Source organism: Mercenaria mercenaria, chromosome 6 (genome assembly GCF_021730395.1).
Source record: "Mercenaria mercenaria strain notata chromosome 6, MADL_Memer_1, whole genome shotgun sequence".
Taxonomy (NCBI): Eukaryota; Metazoa; Mollusca; class Bivalvia; order Venerida; family Veneridae; genus Mercenaria; species Mercenaria mercenaria.
In genome coordinates this window covers 65,540,248-65,564,338 of record NC_069366.1, presented here as the reverse complement: position 1 = coordinate 65,564,338, position 24,091 = coordinate 65,540,248, and the positions used below count along the sequence as shown (strand labels likewise).

Below are 24,091 nucleotides of genomic sequence, written 5' to 3'. Positions count from 1 at the left end.
GGAACCAAGATCTTATGGTGATACAAGTTGTGTGCCAGTTAGGTAAAAATCAAATTATAAATAAAGCTGCTATTGTGCAGACATGGTCAAAATAGCTGATTTTGGCCCTTTCAGGGGCCATAACTCTGGAACCCATAATGGGATCTGGCATGTTCAAGAAAGGAACCGAGATCTTATGGTGATACAAGTTGTGTGCAAGTTTGGTTAAAATAAAATCATAAATGAAACCACTATCGTGCAGACAAGAAATTGTTGACGGACGGACGGACGGACTGACGACAGACGAAGGGTGATCACAAAAGCTCACCTTGTCACTATGTGACAGGTGAGCTAAAAAAGAAAACTGTCATAGCCGTAAAAGAGCTCATGATAGACAATCTAAGTACCCCAATGATACCTATAGTAATTATTACCAAGGCGTTAGAACCAAGGTGGTAGCAGTAAGAAACCTGATGATTCCAGATATTAGAAAACACCAGTGATATCACAGAACTAAGAACGCTGGTGATTGTATTTCGAACTCTACATTATGTGCATCAGTTCTATGTCTACGTCACACTCAGTTTTGCGTTTCAGCGTCGTAGATTTATAATTGTCGAAGTTATTGAAGTTATAAAATGGTCAAGTGCATATTTTGATATTTGAATGGTATCATTTCTTGTCGATTTTTGTAATAATTATGTATTGATCAAATTAGCATGTTTTGGGGGCCCTTAAACATGACAAAACAACTAATTATGCAGAATTTTATAGAAGTTTGGTTCTGCATGTTTCACAATTGATTTTATACTCAAACTTGTACTTCAAGCAATTTCGGACACAAACTTTTACTTGTAAAATAGTGTCCAGTCCATTATGTTACATGTACAAAATCTGCCCTGATCAGGGTTGTACATTTTGTGCAGCATCATGCGACCCTTTGATGTTTAAGAAATAATATATCTCATCGGTGATTTGTCGCTGAATAAATCACTGTTTGTCGTTCAGATGCGAAGGAATTATATCACGAGGGCGTAGCCCGAGTGATATAATGCTACGCATCTGAACGACAAACAGTGATTTATTCAAGAGCAAATCACTGAATGAGATATATTATTTCGATTCTAATACGTTATCAAGAACTTTAAAGTACACCCTTGTCGGCATGCATTAAATATTTGCCCGTTTTCAGTCGGGTTCTTTTCCAGCGCGCCGCTACGCCGCTTGACGCTATGACGTAATAGTTGTGACGTCAGAACAGTGAATTGTTGTTTAATAATTCACTGTTTCCAGCCTTCTTTGTTTAATAGGAAAATGAATCGGATCGTGTTAGAATTTAACGCTTATCATGCTGGACACAACTGATTCTGCCTTTGTGACTAGTGTAGATCATAATCAGCCTGCACATCCATGCAGTCTGATCAAGATCTGCACTGTTTGCCATTCAGTCAGTATATTTTTGGTAAGCATCCCTTTTAACAGTTAATGGTACTGTCCAAATTAAAAGATGGACAAGTTCATTATAGAAATTTAGCAGGGTAAGGGTTAAAATAACAGTTTGTGTTGTTTGATAAAAACCTTGTCATATTTTCATGAATCTTGGTAGGAAGTATTGCGCGACTTTTGAATGCACTGACTTTATTGAAGTATAAAATGATAATTAAATAACGTTTTGATAACAATTTTAAGGTATTTCCATATTTCCATCACGCCAAGTTTTAAAAGGTTCATAAATTTAGCAAACGAAATGTAAGAAAGTGCAATAAATGGTGCATGAAGAGGTGCCGGACATGTAAATTTTAAAAAAGAGACGTACTATTTCCACTCCAAGATTCATAAAGTGCAGGTTTTCCTTTAAGAGGCACATGACTTTTTTGCCATCAAAAACTCCTATACGAAAATGTTTTACAAATAATGTATGATGGACTGTCTAAAAATTAAGTGGTATTTATAAAGAAGAAACATTTGAAACTAAACAATTGGGTGGGAAATATTCTACATCTACATTCTACATCAAATATTTCATGTAATTTGTTTAAAGATACCTTACAATGGCATGATTGCAAACGATTTCTGCAATGATTTACTCTGAAGAAACTGAAGAATTCTTTTGGACAGGCCAGAGATTATTTGGAGGCCAATTTGTCAGATTCATGCATGGCTTAGCTCATCAATGAATGCAATTGGTAGTGATAAAGTAGAACCAGCGATTCTAATAGAAAACATAGAAATCTATAGAAAAACAATGAAAGATATGTCATTCACAATTATGTCTGATGGGGAAAAAATTAACACAAAGCCGAAATTTCTATATTTTCTTTAAGAATCCCAAGCTCCAATTTATCAAAGTTGTGCTACCAAATGCAATTGACTTCGGTCTGAAATCATTTAATACTCCGTCTGACGGAACAGGAAGACTGATGTCAGATGAAGATGGATTGTAGTAACTTACTGTCGCTTTTCCTCCTTGAACAAGCCCCTGATGGACAAAGCCATGCAGGAATCTGATAAATTGTTCTCCCAAATAATCTCTGGCCTGTCCTAAAGAATTTTTTAGTTTCTTCAGAATAAATCATTGCAGAAATCTTTTTTGCATAACAGAGGTACTCTAGTCTCTCAGACATGATTGCAAGCATTATAATAATGATGATTTAGTGGCGAAAAAAAAAAAACTATTTCAGAATAGAAAATTTATTCTTTTGCTTGTTTTTGTGTAAAACACGATGTCATATCATGAGCTCATCGCAGTATCTGAAGAAAGTTACCCACTGACCTATATCATCAATTTGTTTTTTTGCCATTGGTGACCTCACAACTTTATTACGTCACTGTTGGCACATTTCATTCACTGTCATGTACCGGGACCAGACAGCAGATTATGGAGAGCACAATGTCTCTGTCTAACTCTAAGTGTATTAGTGCAATATTAGTTGTATATTTGCAAGGGTCTAAAGTTAGATTACAACATTTGAAAACAAAACAGATCTGGGGAGAGATCCATTCCTATCTATTCTCATGTGACTGTTCCTTCAAGAACACCCGAAATAAGGCACAACTTCACTGCTAAATGCTGTAAGTTCATGCATATATTTGTTAGCTGCTTTTCTATAGGTTTTATGCAGAAAATGTCAAATAACGTTTCTGTTCACGAGATAAATGTATTAATTACCTACAGAAAATTAAAATATTCCTTTTGTTTTTCATACTCTGATGCTTATAATTTCTGTTTGGATATTAACCATTATAATGATTACGCCTGTTTTCAGACGTGACCGAGTTGAACGTAATATCAGACTGAAATGAAATGAAAGTGATACTTATATGTCACAAGTTGGACTACTTTTACTGGTATCCCCTAAAAACTTAAATGATGGCTACGACACTGGCATAAGCTTTCTTTTCTTTGCTATTTTGAACAATCCGCAAACCTTAGATTATAGCATTACCATAACAGTATATTTTGTGCCACTGAAATTCTGCAGTTTTTAATTCAGGCCAGTGTACATACTAGTAACTACTCAGATATGACCTTAGCCTGATCTCACTGACATAACTTAAGTGTTATGTGTTAGTAGCCCAAACAGCTTTTTCAAACAATATTAGCATACAGCTGAGTGACAGCTGTTATAGCTGTTCTTCACTTAATTAGACCTACTGATCGGAGGTATTTTGGAGGTGTTGCAATAAACAAATATCTACATATAAAGTTGCACTCTAAAATATTCCGGAACAGTTTGGAAAACTTTCAAAATAAAGTAAAAGAAGATAAAAATTCTAGCAAAATAGTTATTTTGTCAAAATTGTTTTAGTTTACCTTTATTGACATAAATCATTTAAAAAAAAAACTTGCCTAAACAAACATTTATTACCTCCCTTTAATACCATGACCCATTTTTCAGTAAAAAATCTACTTACCTGCCTATAAAACTTTGTGATGATAGGTAAGGGATAGTTTCATATATTTAGCCCCGTGGGTTTTATGAATAAAGTGACTAGTATACCATAGCAAATGAGCAATATTTGGGGCCAAAAGATGAACTTTAGGTGTTGGAAGTGGATGAAAATGGAAACAATCATCCGTCTATGTAGATTCAGCTCAAATTTGCAAAAACACATATCCTCTGCCCCACATAACCAAGCTAGTACACACCTTGGTAAAACCAACACTGTCAAGCCAGTCTAACAGCTTCCTAATATGAAAGATTTGTACATCTCAATCTGGGTTCGTAAGTGGCAACGAATTCAGCAGTTTAAACCCGTCAACCCTAGAGGTCCTCACTCCTCAACCATACAGGCCCCTGCCCCTCAACCACAGAGCTCCTTGCTCCCTGATCACAGAGGTCCTCAGAGCAATTTAAATTAAGTCATCTTAGCTAAAACTATACATTTTATGATTACCCCAATCCCTCTCAGGCTCTCAGAAATTAGTTAGTATTTTTGTCACAGTTAGTAATTAGTACCTGGATGGAGAAGACACCCATGCTTGCCACTGAAGAAGACCAACATGCGACCAACATGATGTTGGTTGATTATCAACATGATGTCAAGCAACATGATGTCAAGCTGAGTAAATATCAACATGATGCAAGCTGAATATCAACATAATGCCAGCTGAATATCAACGGCTGCTGAGTACCAGTATCAACATAATGTCAGCAAATAGGAACATGATGTCAGTGGAATAACAACATGACATCAGTGAGTATCAACATGATGTCTGCCAAGTATAAACATGATTATAACACATTAAAACAGCATCAGGTCCGCTGTATGTAACCCAACAACATTGTACAATATATACTTACAAATCGAGATTTTACTGACATACCACTCAAATTATAACTTTGTAATTTTGCCTGTAAAATCCAGTCATGAATAAATGTTTTATTAGGTAGTGCAATTTCTTTGAAAGATGTTGACATCAGAATCTTTCTTATTAATTTAATTTAATATTCTCACAAACACTAATGTTCAAGACAAAAGCTGTTCTCCTCCCACCCTTTACCAACCCTGTCCAAAACTTAACACTTCAAGGTCAAAAATTGTTATAGAGGGCACTGTGGGAGGAGAAAAAGTAGAATATTTTTTTTTTTAAAGATAAATGTTTGGGTTTTATGTCGGGCTATAAGTTGTACTGACATTGTGTAGGTCATATGGCAACTTTCCAGGTATAATAGCAGTGAAAGGCACAATGACCCCTGTGGAAATTATTTCAGGAAAGTAGAACCATCAATCTCCTGCAAATCAGCTGGATAATTTCCTCACAATCATGCGAAGCAATGGGCTCAAACCCTCTGATGTGCAAGGCAAATGATTTCATATTGTTATATATGTGTAGGCTATGCTGTCTTTTTCTCATAACAATTAAGGATATAGAGCACACATTCTCTTACTATAAATCACAAATATATTTACCATTTCCCTTGTTTTAATGAGATAAATCACAAATATATTTACCATTTCCCTTTGTCTTACTGAGATCAATCACAAATATATTTACCATTTCCTTTGTCTTACTGAGATCAATCACAAATATATTTACCATTTCCTTTGTCTTACTGAGATCAATCACAAATATATTTACCATTTCCTTTGTCTTACTGAGATCAATCACAAATATATTTACCATTTCCTTTGTCTTACTGAGATCAATCACAAACGTATTTACCATTTCCATACTGAGATAAATCACAAATATATTTATCGTTTCCCTTTGTTTTACTGAGAAAAATCGCAAATATATTTACCATTTCCTTTGTCTTACTGAGATCAATCACAAATATATTTACCATTTCCTTTGTCTTACTGAGATAAATCACAAATATATTTACCATTTCCTTTGTCTTACTGAGATCAATCACAAATATATTTACCATTTCCCTTTATCTTATTGAGATAAATCACAAATATATTTACCATTTCCCTTTGTTTTACCGAGATAAATCGCAAATATATTTACCACTTCCTTTGTCTTACTGAGATCAATCACAAATATATTTACCATTTCCCTTTGTCTTATTGAGACAAATACCATTTCCTTTGTCTTACTGAGATAAATGACAAACATATTTACTATTTCCTTTGTTTTACCGAGATAAATCACAACTATGTTTACCATTTCCTTTGACTCTTACTGAGATAAATCACAAATATATTTACCATTTCCTTTGTCTTACTGAGATAAATCACAAATATATTTACCATTTCCTTTGTCTTACTGAGATAAATCACAAATATATTTACCATTTCCTTTGTTTTACTGAGGTAAATTACAAGTATATTTACCATTTCCTTTGTTCTTACCGAGATAAATCACAAATATGTTTACCATTTCCTTTGTCTATTTCCTTTGTCTTACTGAGATAAATCACAAGTATATTTACCATTTCCTTTGTCTTACTGAGATAAATGAAAAACATATTTACCATTTCCTTTTTTTTACCAAGATAACTCACAAACATATTTACCATTTCCTTTTTTTTTTACCAAGATAACTTGCAAACATATTTACCATTTCCTTTGTTTTACTGAGATAAATCACAAATATATTTACCATTTCCTTTGTTTTACTCAGAGAAATTTCTCTGTCTGATTTCCTCCTCTTCTTCTCTTTTTTCTCGGCTTTTAATAACTGAAAGCAACAGGAGAATCATCAAAGTAAAATCTATAAGAAATGTGATACTTGGAAAATAAACAGGAATAGCAGGTTCCCAATGCCTTTTCTGTAAATGTCACAGTGAGCTATTGCAACTTTACAACTACTGAGAAATCATTTTTACTTTTGGGAACTAAATTGTCATGGAATTCATGGTGTGCCAACCAAAACCCCCATGGCAGTATACAATCCTATTTCTTTTAGTCCATAAAATGTAGACTCCACAAAGTTATGTCCCAAAGAAATTGCTATTTTGGGAAAAACCATATTTTGTGCCTATGAAACTGAATTACTGTATGAGCTTGCCTGGTAAGACTTACATGAAGTTCCACAGGGATAACTTACATGGCAGTACAAATAAAACTGAGGTCCAAATGAATGATTTACGTGTAGGTACACAGGGATGATTTACATGTAGTTACACAAGGGTGATTTACATTTACATGGAGGTACACAGGGGTGAATTACATGTCGGTACAAAGGAATGATTTACATGTAGGTACACTGGGGTGATTCACATGATTTTATGAGCATAAAATGATAATGAACATGTGAACATGTAAGTACAACTGTAAGAAACTTAAGAGCTGCTTTTAAGAAAAGTGCATGTCTTCCACAACTGCCTAATCATCTGAATAGAAAGTCTGTCTTTATATATATATTTAGTGAGTCTAGATGGACTTGTAAGAATGGTTCAGTAATTTTGGTCACGTGAGTCTAGATGGACTTGTATGAATGGTTCAGTAATTTTTCATCAAAGGCCATAATTCTGAAGTGCCTGGGCTGATTTGGCTAGTTATCTAACATGGCCAAGGAGTTATTGGCAAGCACATTTTGTTCAAGTTCAGTGAAGATTGGATGAGAAATGTTCGACTTAAAAGAGTGCGGACAAGCTCTGTGACAGACAGACACACAGATTGGAGTAAATCAATATGTCTCCCACACCAATGTGTGGTGGGAGACATTATAAACAACAGAATGTTAATGGCAAATAAGATGGGGAAAAAAATCTTTCTGTTCTTAATTAAATTTTTTTTAGTTGGGTTTAACATTACACAGCTACAATTAAAGGTCATATTTTACAAATTTTGATGGTGTAGAAATATCCATGATGCCCCTTGGGCATTATTTTATGCATGGGCAGGCATCTAGGTAGAACCACCGACATTCCAAGAGCCAGCTGAATGGCTTCTGCACATGAAAGAATTCTAGACCCCAAGCCAAGTTTTGAACCCACTTCTGTGGGTGGCAAGTGTTTCCAGGTCTGCTAGTGTAACCCTAAGGAAACAGAGGCCTCTCCTAACCAAAAGAAGAAAACTTACTTTCATCATTGGCATGGTAGACCCGCCAAGAAATAAAATTGTAAACAATACAATTATCAGCGTTGTCGTGACCAGCACGTAACGTTTTTCTGGGGTATCAAACTCCAGGTGAAGACTGAGAGCAAAGGCAATCGCACCACGTAGTCCTGCAAAAAAATACACAATTATCTTATGTACTAATTTCATACTCGAAAATAATTATGAACACTTGCTATATAGCATCTAATTAAACATAAAATAAAAATCTTTTTGTGCATAAGCAGTTCTCTGCCACTATCAATAAATGCACAGGAAAACTTAATAAGAATATTTACTGCCACTAGAACAAGAGCTGTCCGACGAGAAAGCGTGCTTGACTGTTTCAATGCTGGATAAAGAAATAGGGCATAATTATATGAGAAGACTTGAGCTATTACTGGAGTGACTTATACCCCAGCAATACTGCTTTGTCAGAGGGAGGAAACAAGACATTTGATTTGTTAAGAATCTGAATTGACAAGATAAATTCAAACAAGGGAAGAAAACTGGGGAATATGGGTGAACCCCACCATATCTTCATCCGTCTCATGCAATGATGAGTGTAATAGCTCTACCTATTCTTCGAACAATCAAGCAAAAATATATTTCTTCTGTTTTAATATCAGTAACCTAAACCTAAGCAACCCAAATAAAACTTAGTCTCCATGAATATAACAGGTGGACCAGTCTAAAATCTCAAGCATCTGAATGGTTGACACCGAGCTCAATCTTGAAACTGACCAATGGTAAAGCTGCCATTTAAGACTTGGCACCAAACTTACATTTTATAAACTTACCACTAAACCACATAATGAACTGCTGTTTCTTTGTAATCTTATGCTCACGGAAATAATTTGATATGAAAGACAGTGGGAAAATGTTGACTGCTCTACCAATTAATATCAGCGCCTGAAAGGCAAAATATATTATATGAGAATACATTATATGAGAATACAAACATTGTATTAAAATCACACTGACTGTATACCACAGAATAAATACCCCACTAAAAAAAAGTGTGTGTGTGTGCGAGTCCGTGTGTGTGTCTGTTGGTGGGTGGGGGGGGGTGAGGGACAGAAGTGTTAATCAGTTGAATAAAAGATTTCTAAATTGACCTTTTAAGCATTATTTTCTTCCTTATTCTAGTTAATTTTGCTGTTGTCATAATAATAAGTGTATGGCTGTATGGGTTGGGGGTAGGAAATTTATCTGGGTGGGGTGTTTATGATGGGTATACAGTATATCAAATTTTTTAAGTGAAACTTCTTTAAAACATAGAATCAATAAATGTAAAGTCAAAGGAATAATTAATTGAAATGTTTTATTTAAAATGTCTCATAAAATTTAAATAACTGTTTCAAAAGCAATGAATTACCAAGATAAATAGTCATGTAAATAAATAGAAAATTCCCATTTTGTTAAAATACTAAATACAAAGCATGAATAGTGAAAATGTATAGTGTTTGTTATTGAGTCCAAATGTCATGCACATCTTACTTAGACTAGCCACCAGACTGATAGTTTAAAAAAAATCAAAGGAGTCAAAAGCAAGTCTATTCTGGTGATTACTCAGAAAAACAACTGAAAGATTATGATGACACTGAAAATACAGGATATACACTGGCTCAAGTCACTAAAACTGATAAAGGCAAAAATGAAAATATACCTGAAAAATATTTTACAGTCTAGGAGCTAGTCTAATTATTACAGTAAAAGCAACCATTTGATTCTTTGTAGAGAACAGACTGTTCAATAAACTTTTTATACAAGTATCCTTTCAATGAAACATTTATTTCATTTTTTTTATTTGGGTCACACCCACACCTAGAAGTTAAGGTTATAGGCTGACTTCTTTGATTTATTTAATAGAGTTTTGAAAACTTAATCAAATTTTGAAATGCCAGCCGAAAAACCACAGAAAAATGATGTGAAATCAAAATGAAAGAAAAAATCTACATATCGCAGTTTTTTCTTAGCGCTACTGTTTCTCAGCAAAGTTAAAACAAGAGCAAATCTAACACTGAAAAATAACATGTAGGAAGCCTTTGCTGAATTTTGCAGACGATGTTTCAATCCCTGCTAATTTATTCATTTCTAAAATTTATTTCTGTACTTGACATGAATACTATACACAAGTGCGTTTAATCCATGGGTTTTTATGGTACTTTACAAAACTTTATATATTTATTCCAATAAGTTTAATAAGCCCTTGTTACAAATACTGTGAAATTAATAACATTCATAGAGAACTTATCTTGTGACTGAGTCAATCCATATGAACAAAGTAAATCCCGATTGAGTTACATTTTATGTACATAAATTTATATCCCCACAAAGTAGCCATTTTAGCCAAAACCATGACTTTCATTCCCACGAAAATAAATGATTTCACAGAACAATTTTAATAGACAAAATGCTGATGAGATACTTAAAAAAAACAATTCTTAGAAAAATTTTATTTTTAGAACAAAATGGCTGCTTTTTCAAAATTGTTTTTAACCACTTACAATACTCCAGATAACGAGAGCAGGTTTGAACACAAATTTGAAACTAAAAAATGCCATGCCTATGTATGCAAACACACAGGTCTCTGCAAGCAAATAAAGCAGTGTTAGAATACATACAATATACAAAATGCAAGAAAACCAGCAAAGCTTTCTGACAACAGTTACTAGAAAATTAATTTAGCAGCCCGCTTCATTTCTGCAATCTACTCACTACTGGCATGCTGATACTGCATACAGTGAAAACTCTCTAGAGAGAACACCGTTAAAAAGTCAAAATTGTGTTGGTTGCACAGAGGTTGTTGCTCTGGAGAGGTTAATTTACTGAGAAAAGTGTTTGTCTAGACAGAATTTTTCTGTCTTTGTATAGAAAGAATATTCTGTCTTCGTACAAAGGTGTCTGCTCTTCAGAGGTGTCAGTTAACAGAGGGTTTGCTCTTCAGAGGTGTCAATCAATAGGGATTTTTGCTTTTCAGGTGTCAGTGAACAGAGGTGTTTGCTCTTCAGAGGTGACAGTGAACAGAGGTGTCAGTGAACAGAGTTGTTTCCTTTTCAGAGGTGTCAGTGAACAGAGGTGTTTGCTTTTCAGAGGTGTCAGTGAACAGAGGTGTTTGCTTTTCAAATGTATCAGAGAACAGAGGTGATAGTATTCAGAGGTGTCAGTGAACAGAGGTGTTTGCTTTTCAGAGGTGTCAGAGAACAGAGGTGTTTGCTCTTCAGAGGTGTCAGTGAACAGAGGTGTTTGCTTTTCAGAGGTGTCAGACAACAGAAGTGATTGCTCTTCAGAGGTGTTTGCTTTTCAGAGGTGTCAGACAACAGAGGTGATTGCTCTTCAGAGGTGTCAGTGAACAGAGGTGTTTGCTCTTCACAGGTGTCAGTGAACAGAGGTGTTTGTTCTTCACAGGTGTCAGTGAAGAGAGTTATTTCCTTTTCAGAAGTGTCAGTGAACAGAAGTGTTTGCTCTTCAGAGGCGTCAGTGAACAGAGGTGTTTGCTTTTCAGAGGCGTCAGTGAACAGAGGTGTTTGCTTTTCAGAGGTGTTTGCCTTTCAGAGGCGTCAGTGAACAGAGGTGTTTGCTTTTCAGAGGTGTTTGCCTTTCAGAGGTGTCAGTGAACAGTGGTTGTTGCTCCTCGGAGGTGTCAGTCAATAGAGGTTATACTGTACTTCACTTTCCGGAGCAGTTGTTTGACATTGTTGCCGTGTTGACTCAATTTGATATATCTGGCTAACAACTGCATAAAAGCAGCAGTTACGCTATTTGCCTACTACTTGTTGCATTGGACCATGTTAGCATTACTTCCCTTTGTGTGTGTGTTTTTTTTTATTCATAAAGGCAGACAAAACGGATCAAATTTATGATGAGTAAACAATATTTTGCTTCATGCAATGGGTACCAGTATTTAAGGTTTCCCAATTTTATAACCATGCATTCTGTATAAACAGACTTAACAACAATTAAACAACATGTATACTTCAAATACATTCTCAGACATATCAATTAATTATTACTAGTTACTATTGCTGCGTTTTGTTGACAATAGTTTATTACAAAGAAGACAAACACTGCCTGACAGAAAAACTAAAATTCATCTTGTTTTTATTTATTTTTCAACAGTATTTCAGTGATGCAAGGAGTCTGTTATCATATCAGTGTTGCTTGATTCTGTACCAGATCTGACTTAATCTCCACAAGTAACCGACAACTTCTCTATATGAAACACAGGTGGAAGATGAATAACTTCAGACACACTGTCTTCTGTCATATCATCATGGAAACTGCTATAAGGCATGTCAGTCATCAAACTCATGACCTCTCCACTTAGTCTTGTGCTCCAGTTGCTGGCTATAAGTAATGTTTTACCTCCACTGAATTTGTTTCAAATGAAGTTGGCAGAAGTGTGTCTGCATCAAACTACGTTACTATAAACACGCCATGTACCCGGATAATCTTAACTCTGTTCAGCTACCCTAACTCAGTGCCAACATGGCGGATGTAAAGCCGATACAACTTTGTTTTCTGTGTAATTACGATGTATAAAGGAATGTTTCTGTTGTTATATCTATCTCCATTGATCAAGTGTATATTTATTTCAAAATGCATCATGTTAAATATATCAACCCTTGTGTTTTCAGGTGGAAAAAAGACGAACAAGGCAACTTTTTCAATGAAAACTTTTACAAAAAATCTTTAAAAATACTTCTGTGCTTTTGATGTCCCGACTATTTTGTTGTTTGAAAGCAAAGATATACTGCTTTATAGGCCCGTTTACACTATGTTGTTAACCCACTACATGTTGACACAATACATGTTCAAATGTACTGACAGTGAGAAAAGGGATAAAAACCTAACTCAATTTACATGAGGAATGGATAAAAGCCTAACTTACACGAAATTGCGTGACGGATAAACACCTAACTGACTAGTATTCTATAGAAATGAATGAGTTGACATGTACATGGTGTGATAATTGTAAACATTACTTTATAAGCGGTATTATCTGTGGACAAGAGAAAAATGTAAGGATAAAAATCTTCATTAATTAATTTGTCATTAATTTTACAAGATATTATATGTATGCCCACTACAGTCAAATATTATTTTCATAATTTTAATATTATGCAAACAGCAATGTTTGGAAAAATCTGGATAAACCCTCAAAAATAACTCAGTGTAAAAGTCAAAATTATTATATTTATATAAGAAATTATTTAATACCACCGATGTTCGAAGTTCTGTAGTCCCCAACCCTCTCTTCCTCCCTGTCTGTCTCTCTCTGTCTGTCTCTCTCTCTCTCTCTCTCTGACATACACACACACACACACACACACACACACACACACACACTGTTTCAGAAGAATTGTGTTTGTTTCAAATCTTGTATATCGTATAGTGTAAGAGCTTTTTATAGAGGTGCTAATGGAATATTTTTGAAATTGTTTAAATGGGATTACATTTATGATTAATTATTAAATATGATATTTTTCAGACGGTAAATAGGGAAGAAAAGTGTGTGTGTGGTGTGGTGTGGTGTGGTGGGGTGGGGGAGTAATGCATGGACTGACGGGACAGGGGTGTGGGTATCCTTACATTTTTCACTTGTCCACGGAACTTAAAAATCCACTTGTCCATAGTCAAAAGTCACTTGCTCTGATTTGTAATATCAAACCTTCATGAAAGCGCAAATAGACTGTAGATCGAGTTCTTTATTTAGGACAATGAAAAGAAAAGCATATCACAGTAACTGTGGTAAAAAATAAGCTGTTGAAATATTTGCCTTTAAATGTTTATAAAAGTCTGAAATCGAGTAAGTAGTGTTTGGGATCTTTTGAGGTCATGCCCGAAACACCGCCCACGCAATGGTGCAAAGCCAGATGAATTCAGAGAAAGACTCTTAAAACGTTCCGACTTGTTTTAGTCATACTTGCGATCTCTGTGTGCTTTTGATTTTAATTTGACTGACTACTAGCTCCAGTATTTCCTTTGACAGTGACTTATTGTCTCAGCAGTTGGAATTCTACTTACAAACTTGTCATAATACCTTTTTAAGTTGTTTACGTTTCTGATGTCTTTAAATGTCCTTTTAGTTCTCTGTGTGTAACCCTTGTTTTCCTTTTTTTAGTTTTAGTTACAGAATGCTATATGCTGATGATGCAAATATTTTTCTTCAGCTACTTTAAGTAGTTCTTATGTTCCCTTTAGCATGTATATGATTTCTTCTTTTATGTTTTTTTTTAAATGCATGTTGTAAAATGTGACTCTTCTTATTTTTGCGTAGTGTCAGCTAATCTTTTTTTATGTTGCTTTAAATGTGCTAAATCTGTATGTGGTAAATTACTTTTTCCTTTTATTTGCTAGTACCTCTGTGCTATTTTGTTTTAATGCGCTGTAACATGTATATGATAATTTGTGATTTGTTTCTTATCTACTTAGTGTCAGATGCTTTATTTGTTTTAATGTGCATTAACATATTTGCATTTTATTACAGCTGATTTACTTAAATGTCGAGCTTATTTACATGTGTTTGCCGGAAAATAGCTTTAAGCTAGTGTTATATGTTTATACTTATCCAACGTTAAATAAATTTTCTTGTATCTAAATCTTCTCTGATATTTTATCATAGTCACCGAGTTACAGTGTGCGCGAGACATAGTCAAAGAACCCATTATCTTTATCACCTCCATACACTTAAAGCAACACACAATCTAAATGATATTTTATGTTTTCTCATTTTATACCTGAAAAAAGTATGCTTGTCCGCGGACACACAGAATGAAAAATGCACTTGTCCGCCGGCAAAAAAAATCACGAGTCGGATAAGTTGGACATAGGAATCCCACATCCCTGCAGGGGTGGGTAGATTAAAGAACTTCGAGCATCAACAGTCCATAAAAAGCACAGACGAACAGCCGTTTTCGTTTGGTTAGGTGTTTATCCATTCTAAGTTCGTATTTATCCAGCACTGTTTCCTATACCAGTTAGGAATTATCCGCAAATTTAAACCCACCTTATAATCAATATAATTTTTAAGCTATAAAAATAAATTTCAAACTTTGATACTGTTAAACATTGTCAAAGAGATATTTATGGAACTAATACGTTTAATAAGTAAGGTCTTACTGCAATTTCTGGTGCTTTAAAACAGTTAGAAACATAAAACATGTTCATTTTGAAGAATTTTTTGAGTACATTTAATGAATTCCAACCACATAATGTGACATTTCGATTGAAATATTTAGTACACAAAACATGTTATCAATACAGGATATTATGACTATCAAAAGTTTTAAGCTAACATTGCATACTCACATAAAACATGAAAAAAGACAAGGAAATTAACTACATACATCGTCTTTCTGTCAGCCATGTTGGCACTGAGTTAGGGTCGCTGAACAAAGTTAGGATTATCCGGGTACATGGCGTGATAAACAACTCCTTAAATACACATGTATCCATAAAATACCAAAATATTTTTTCTCAAATCATCACCTCGCCTAAAAAGTGATCAACTGCTTCTTTACATCAATGCAGTTAACCAGTTATTTATGTTGATGCAGTTAACCAGTTTTTTTTATGTCAATGCAGTTAACCAGTTATTTATGTCAATGCAGTTAACCAGTTATTTATGTCAATGCAGTTAACCAGTTATCTATGTCAATGCAGTTAACCAGTTTTTTATGTCAATGCAATTAACCAGTTCTTGAAGTAAATGCAGTTAACCAGTTCTTTTAGTATGTCAAAGCAGTTAACCAGTTCTTTACGTCAAAGCTGTTAACCAATTATTCAAGTCGATGCAGTTAACCAGTTCTCTATATCAATGCAGTTAACATGATTTTGCCCTGAAGTGATGCAGTTTATTATATTTGAAGTATTTTTCTGAATGCTAAAGAAATATATTTCTTTTCAGTATTTTCATGCACAGCCCAGTTACATGTGTTTTTGCTCAAATTAATTATTAAACAAAAAAGAATCACTGATACAATCAACAGCATCTAACAACAACAGCAGCAGGAACAACAACAACATGCAAAAAAGGAATAGAAAAAGCCCAAGACTGGATCCTAAATCATTTATTATATATTCCACTGATGTTGTAAAACAAAGTTCTAAAATTTTAGAGTAATCTTTTGAAATTTATTATTTGCGAGAAGTTAACTGTCACTTAGTCTAATAGTTGCAAATTTCATCAACTGTCAAATTGAAAATTTTGCAAATTATTTGAAATATTTTACAAGTTCACATCAATAATACATGGAATATCCCAAAGCATTTCAAAAACAAGAGCTCGTCGAACACGAAATGCCCCCCTTGATGCATTTAGTAATTGCACAAGGAACAGAAATTATATGCTCACTGTAAACAAAAGTACTACCATTCTGGTTTAATCTGACCTTGACCTTTAACCTAACAAGAGATTACAGATTGATCTTGGCGCCATCCACTGAGCCGTTTTTGAATGTTCCAAATTTCAAGACTAGCTCAAGGTCAAAATCAATTTCATTTAGGTACAAAACAATGTGTATGTGGTCCAAATTTGAAAGCGGTGGCTTGAGAAATGTGAAAGCAGGTCACTAGATCAATTTCAAGGTAAAGTTCATTTCGGTAAACAGAACTATGCATGTGCTTCAAATTTGGAGGCTGTAGCTTGAGAAATGTGAAAGCAGGTAATAGATAAAAATCAATGTAAAATTTCATTTCAGAACACAAAAATATGCATGCAGTCCAAATTTGAAGCCTGTACCTTCAAAAATGTGAAAGTATGTCACTAGGTCAATCTTAAGATCAAAGTTCATTTCAGTACACAAAACTATGCTTGTGGTTCAAATTTGAAGGCTGTAGCTTGAGAAATGTGAAAGTAGGTCACTAGGTCAAAATCAAGGTCAAATTTTATTTCGGAACACAAAACTATGCAAGTGGTCCAAATTTGAAGCCTGTACCTTCAGAAATGTGAAAGTAGGTCACTAGGTCAATCTCAAGATCAAAGTTCATTTCTGTACACAAAAGTATGCTTGTGGTTCAAATTTGAAGGCTGTAGCTTGAGAAATGTGAAACTAGGTCACTAGGTCAAAATCAAGGTCAAATTTTATTTTGGAACAAAAAAATATGCATGTGGTCCAAATTTGAAACCTGTACCTTCAAAAATGTGAAAGTAGGTCACTAGGTCAATAACAAGGTCAAAAAAATTTTCAGTACACAAACCTATGCATGTGGTCCATTTTTGAAGGCTGTAGGTACAGAAATGTGAAAGTAGGTCACTAGGTCAAGATCAAGGTCAACTCATGTCAAGGTTCATCTTGCCACTCAAAACTATACATGTGGTCCAAATTTGAATGATTAAGTTATGGACATGAAGATTCTAAGTTTTTCCCTATATAAGTCTATATGAACCATTTGACCTCTGAGGCAGGGCCATATTTGACCCGAGAGGGATAACTTGAACAAACTTGGTAGAGAACCACTAAATGATGCTACATTAAAAATACCAAAGCCATAGACTTTGCGGTTTGGACAAGAAGATTTTCAAAGTTTTTCCCTATATAAGTATATGTAAACCATGTGACCCCCAGGGCGGAGCCATATTTGACCCTAGGGGAATAATTTGAATAATCTTAGTAGAGGATCACAGATGATGTCATATACAAAATATCAAAGCCCTAGGCCCTGTGGTTTTGGACAAGAGGTCTTTCAAAGTTTTTTTCCTATATAAGTCTATATAAACCATGTGACCCTAGGGGTGGGGCCATATTTGACCCCAGGGAAATAATCTGAACAATCTTGGTAGAGGACCACTAGATTTTGCTACATACCAAATATCAAAGCCCTAGGCCCTATGGTTTTGGACAAGAAGATCAGAAACCATTTAACTGTTCCTGGCCAGTGTGACCTTGACCTTTGACTTAATGACCTCAAAATCAATAGGGGTCATCTGCTGGTCATGGCCAACCTAACTATCAATTTTCCTGACACTAGGCCCAAGCTTTCTTGAGTTATTGCCTGGAAACCATTTTACTGTTCCTGGTCACTGTGACCTTGACCTTTGACATACTGACCTCAAAATCAATAGGGGTCACCTGCTGGACATGACCAACCTCACTTTCAACTTTCGTGACCCTAGGCCTAAGCGTTCTCGAGTTATCATCCAGAAACTGTTTTACTGTTCAGGGTCACTGTGACCTTGACCTTTAACATACTGACCTCAAAATCAATAGGGGTCATCTGCTGGTCATTACCAACCTCCCTATCAACTTTCATGATCCTAGGCCCAAGTGTTCTTGAGTTATCATCCGGAAACCGTTTTACTGTTCAGGGTCACTGTGACCTTGACCTTTAACATACTGACCTCAAAATCAATAGGGGTCATCTGCTGGTCATTATCAACCTACCTATCAACTTTCATGATCCTAGGCCCAAGTGTTCTTGAGTTATCATCCGGAAACCGTTTTACTATTCAGGGTCACTGTGACCTTGACCTTTGACATAAAGACCTCAAAATCAATAGGGGTCATCTACTGGTGATGACCAACCTCCCTATCAACTTTCATGATCCTAGGCCCAAGCATTCTTGAGTTATCATCCGGAAACGGATAGGTCTACATTCCGACCGACCGACAGACCGACCGACCGTCCGACCGACCGACATCTGCAAAGCAATATACCCCTCCTTTTTCAAAGGGGGGCATAATAAATACATGATAAATTAAGATAAAGTTTGCGTGAATTTAAAATATTCTACAATTAGAACTGTTCTACCCTGGTACCCAGCCTTATTGTGAACATCTACAGTTGGCAAGAACTAGGTCATGACCTTAAATGTAGCTATCATTTATCATGTAACTGCTCTGTCAGCATCAGGTTTCATAAAGAACAGAACATACATATTCCAAACACATTGGAGCAGAACATACATGTTCCAAACACACCTGAACAGAACATACATGTTCCAAACACATTGGAGCAGAACATACATATTCCAAACACACTGGAGCAGAACATACATATTCCAAACACACTGGAGCAGAACATACATGTTCCAAACACATTGGAGCAGAACATACATATTCCAAACACATTGGAGCAGAACATACATATTCCAAACACACTTGAACAGAACATACATGTTCCAAACACATTGGAGCAGAACATATATGTTCCAAACACATTGGAGCAGAACATACATGTTCCAAACACACTGGAGCAAAACATACATGTTCCAAACACATTGGAGCAGAACATACATGTTCCAAACACATTGGAGCAGAACATACATGTTCCAAACACACTTGAACAGAACATACATGTTCCAAACACACCTGAACAGAACATACATGTTCCAAACACACCTGAACAGAACATACATGTTCCAAACACACCTGAACAGAACATACATGTTCCAAACACACCTGAACAGAACATACATGTTCCAAACACACCTGAACAGAACACACATGTTCCAAACACACCTGAACAGAACATACATGTTCCAAACAAACCTGAACAGAACACAGTTGTTTTAGGTTTGAGTTATCCATTACTTTTGTGTAGAGTACTCCGCATTCTCAATGGAATAAATTGTAGGTGATTCTGCTTGTATAACCAATTAATTGTTGTGGATTTTTTCATTAAGAGCTTGGCCTTTGATTCCCCAATTTTTAAAAGAAGTTGTTACAATCACTGCAGTGCTGTGTAAGGTAAAGGCCGAGTCTTCCTACCTTCTGTTCTCGATGAACTGCTGTAGCCCTTGGGCAAGTATGATATGCAATCAGTACATATAAAAGCAAAAATGTGCCAAAGTTTCAACCAGGTAAATGGTAGACCTCTGGTATGCCAGAATTCTGTTTAATGTATGTCAGACAATCTTTGGTCTATTTCTAGATTTTCACCAAAATGATGAGGTATCAGTTAGATGTGTTTGTTTCAGTAATTCTTTTTGTAACAAAATGCATTGCATTACAAGTCATTTGCATGTTGTGCAAGTCAGAAACAACAAAGATTCCATGATGCAAGTATGAACGTAAAAACCTGACAAATACTCAATCTAGACTTTTGGTTTTTTCCACACATTTTACCACGGCTAAGCATAATGATTTATACAATAATTCTATGACTGTTTAAAAAAAGAACACTTCATGAGTCATTATACTTGCATAATGTATATCTGAACTGAATGTTAAACTACATATACAAAACCAACAAGTTAATATTTAATGAACTGCATGTTGCTATCACTTACAATAGCCCAAATAACAAGGGCAGGTTTAACAACCAACTTAAAACTAAATATAGCCATTCCTAGATAGGCAAACATACAGGTTTCTGAAAAGAAAAATGAATATTATACAATTTTATAAAAATTGTTTTACTCAAAAACTACTGATAATTTTATAGATCCTTTTAAATACAAAAGCTCCACCTAACTGGGCATAATATACCTATTCGCAACCATCTACTGTCTAGGATGTCATAAAATATGACATCACACACTTGTTAAGACTTCACATTGCAAGGAATAAAACTACAAACCTCTGTTTAGATTTGATAACTCTTTTCACAAATAACCTGTGATTCAATAACAAAACAATGCTTGCCATTTAGATTTGGTCGATACGAAGATTTATCAACCTGGGAAAAGTGATATCAACCTCGGGCTTGGTCATTATCCCTTTCCCTGGTTAATAAATGCCCATATTAACCTAATGTCTTTGTTCTACTGGGTCTCAAAGAAGTATATTTCCTTGTTTTCTTTATATTTACTAATAAAATGCTTAAACTACTCCTTGAAGAAGTAAATATATATGCAGCTAGATTCCAATGTTCCTTAACTTACCTGCCATGAAAGCTATAGTTCTGAATGTATGTTGTACAGTGATCTGTGTGACAGGTGATAGATTAAGATGTGTGTAATGAGACATGACAATTCCACTCATTAATATTGCCATTATACCTGAAAATACAAAGCAATTATATAATCTGAAGACTTGACCTTCACCTTCAACCCGCTAACCTCCAACATATTTGGGGCCATTTGCTGATAATGGGCAATAATTCTATGAGGTTAAAAAGTAGTAAGCGAAAGTGTTCTTTATTTGTTAAGTCTAAACTGTTTTCATTATTGTGGTCAATGTGACCCTGAAGCATGGTTTCCTAACCTACAAAACAATACTGGTCATCTACTGGACAGATGCAATCATCCTATGAAGTTTGACAACTGTAGATCAAAGCATTCTTCAATTACTGAGCAAAAACAACTTACAGTCTTGAGGTCACTGACTCAATATGACCTTGACCTTGAACTAACTGAACCCCAGAATTATAGGGATCATCTGTTGATCAAAGGCAATCATCCTTTGAGGTTTGATGACTGTAGGCCAAAGCATTTTTTTGATATTGATCAGAAAGCATCTTTGTAACCTTCACTTCTGACACCCAAAACAATAGGGAGTCATACACTGACCACTGACAACCACCCTATGAAGTTTTACCATTGTGAGATCAAGCATTCTCTAGTTATTGATCGGAAATCAAATGTCTACCAATCAATGGACAGATAGACAATGAGCTAAACACTATACCCCCTCTTTTTCATACAAGAGGGCCAAGATGGCCCTAGGTCACTCACCTGAGAAAGACATCATAACAGTGTAAACATGTTTGACATAGTGATCTCATGGAAACAAATATTTTGACCAATTTTAATTAAGATTGGAAGCAAAAATGTGGTGTTTCAAGTGTAAATAAGTATTTTCTTCAATTTGACCTAGTGACCTAGTTTTTGAGACAAGATGAGCTACATTCGAACTTGACCTAGATTTATAATACATTGAATACATTAATAACATTTGCTGTTTTTTATGTACATTCTGATCAAATTTCATCAATATCCTACTTAAAATGCAGCCCTTATTGCAAACACAAGGATTTTTTTTATTTGACCTAGTGACCTAGTTTTTGACCCCAGATGGCCCATATTCGAACTTGACCTAGTTTTCATCAAGGCAATCATTCTGACTTACTTTCATGAAGATCAATTGAAAAATACAGCTTCTATCGCATACACAAGGTTTTTCTTTGATTTGACCTAGTGACCTAGTTTTTGATCCAAGATGACACATATTCGAACTCAACCTAAATTTCATCAAGGCAATCATTCTGACCAAATTTCATGAAGATCAACTGAAAAATACAGCCTCTATCGCATACACAAGGTTTTTCTTTTATTTGTCCTAGTGACCTAGTTTTTGACCCAAGATGATCCATATTCAAACTCGACCTAGATTTCATCAAGGCAATCATTCTGACCAAATTTCATGAAGAGCAATTGAAAAATACAGTCTCTATCGCATACACAAGGTTTTTCTTTTATTTGTCCAGGTGACCCTAGTTTTTGACCCCAGATGACCCATATTCAAACTTGACCTAGATTTCATCAAGGCAATCATTCTGACCAAATTTCATGAAGATCAATTGAAAAATACAGCTTCTATTGCATACACAAGGTTTTTCTTTGATTTGACCTGGTGACCTAGTTTTTGACCCAAGATGACCCATATTCAAACTCAACCTAGACTTCATCAAGGCAATCATTCTGACTTAATTTCATGAAGATCAATTGAAAAATACAGCCTTTATTGCATACACAAGGTTTTTCTTTGATTTGACCTTGTGACCTAGTTTTTAACCCAAGATGACCCATATTCGAACTCAACCTAGATTTCATCAAGGCAATCATTCTGACCAAATTTTATGAAGATCAACTGAAAAATACAGCTTCTATCATATACACAAGGTTTTTCATTGATTTGACCTAGTGACCTAGTTTTTGATCCCAGATGACCCATATTCAAACTCGACCTAGAATTCATCAAGGCAATCATTCTGACCAAATTTCATGAAGATCAATTGTAAAATACAGCTTCTATTCAATACACAAGGTTTTTCTTTGATTTGACCTGGTCACCTACTTTTTGATCCAAGATGACCCATATTCAAACTCAACCTCGATTTTATCAAGGCAATCATTCTGACTTAATTTCATGAAGATCAATTGAAAAATACAGCCTTTATTGCATACACAAGGTTTTTCTTTGATTTGACCTTGTGACCTAGTTTTTGACCCCAGATGACCCATATTCGAACTCAACCTAGATTTCATCAAGGCAATCATTCTGACCAAATTTTATGAAGATCAATTGAAAAATACAGCTTCTATCGCATACACAAGGTTTTCCATTGATTTGACCTAGTGACCTAGTTTTTGATCCCAGATGACCCATATTCGAACTCTACCTAGATTTCATCAAGGCAATCATTCTGACTAAATTCCATGAAGATCAATTGAAAAATACAGCCTCTATCGCATACACAAGCTAAATGTTGACAGACGACAGACAGACAGACGATGGACGCCAGACATCGAGTGATCACAAAAACTCACATGAGCTAAAAAATAACTTACCCGAGAGATGGAGACCTTCGGCAAGACCATAAGGCAAGTATGAGAACACTAACATCATTCCTATCTCCAATGATGGTGTCTTCCTCAGATCTACAAATTTCAGTAACTGTTCTTTTGTCAAGGATATTCTGATTTCTTCTGTGGAGATATTTAAATATCTTAATTTCCTAAACTTTCCTCGCTTATTTCGACATCACATCTGTAGAACTTTATAAGGCTTGGCCATAGACCATGTTGGCGCAACAGCATGGTTATAAGCTGCATAATGCTTGGTCATTGACCATGTTGACAAGATGTGCAGTCACGGGCAATGTTCGTATAATGTTTGGCCTTGGACAATGTTGGCACAATGCTTGGCCACTGACACTGTTGATACAATGCTTGGCCTTGGACAATGTTGGTATAATGCTTGGCCATAGGCCATGTTGGTACAAAGCTTGGTCTTGGACAATGCTAGTATGATTGGCCATGGGCAATGTTGGTACAATGCTTGGTCATGGGAAATGTTGGTACAATGCTTGGCCATGGACAATGCTGGCAAAATGCTTGGTCTTGGACAATGCTTGTATAATGATTGGCCATGGGCAATGTTTGTACAATGATTGGCCATGGACAATGTTGGTACAATGCTTGGTCTTAGATAATGCTAGTATAATGGCTGGC

At 35.3% G+C, this 24,091-nt stretch overlaps 1 protein-coding gene across 1 annotated transcript in view; it reads right to left on the bottom strand.

Moving 5' to 3' along the window:
- The window catches only part of LOC123548560 (sodium/hydrogen exchanger 8-like), an 83,383-nt gene that overhangs the window by 8,609 nt on the left and 50,683 nt on the right, over positions 1-24,091 (bottom strand). The window contains exons 9-14 of the mRNA XM_045335912.2: positions 23,429-23,534; positions 20,801-20,917; positions 20,207-20,289; positions 8,772-8,883; positions 7,957-8,102; positions 6,533-6,610 (exon numbers count right to left, since the gene is read on the bottom strand). Of these exons, the coding sequence (XP_045191847.2) occupies positions 6,533-6,610; positions 7,957-8,102; positions 8,772-8,883; positions 20,207-20,289; positions 20,801-20,917; positions 23,429-23,534 (642 nt within the window). The remainder of the gene's footprint in view (positions 1-6,532; positions 6,611-7,956; positions 8,103-8,771; positions 8,884-20,206; positions 20,290-20,800; positions 20,918-23,428; positions 23,535-24,091) is intronic.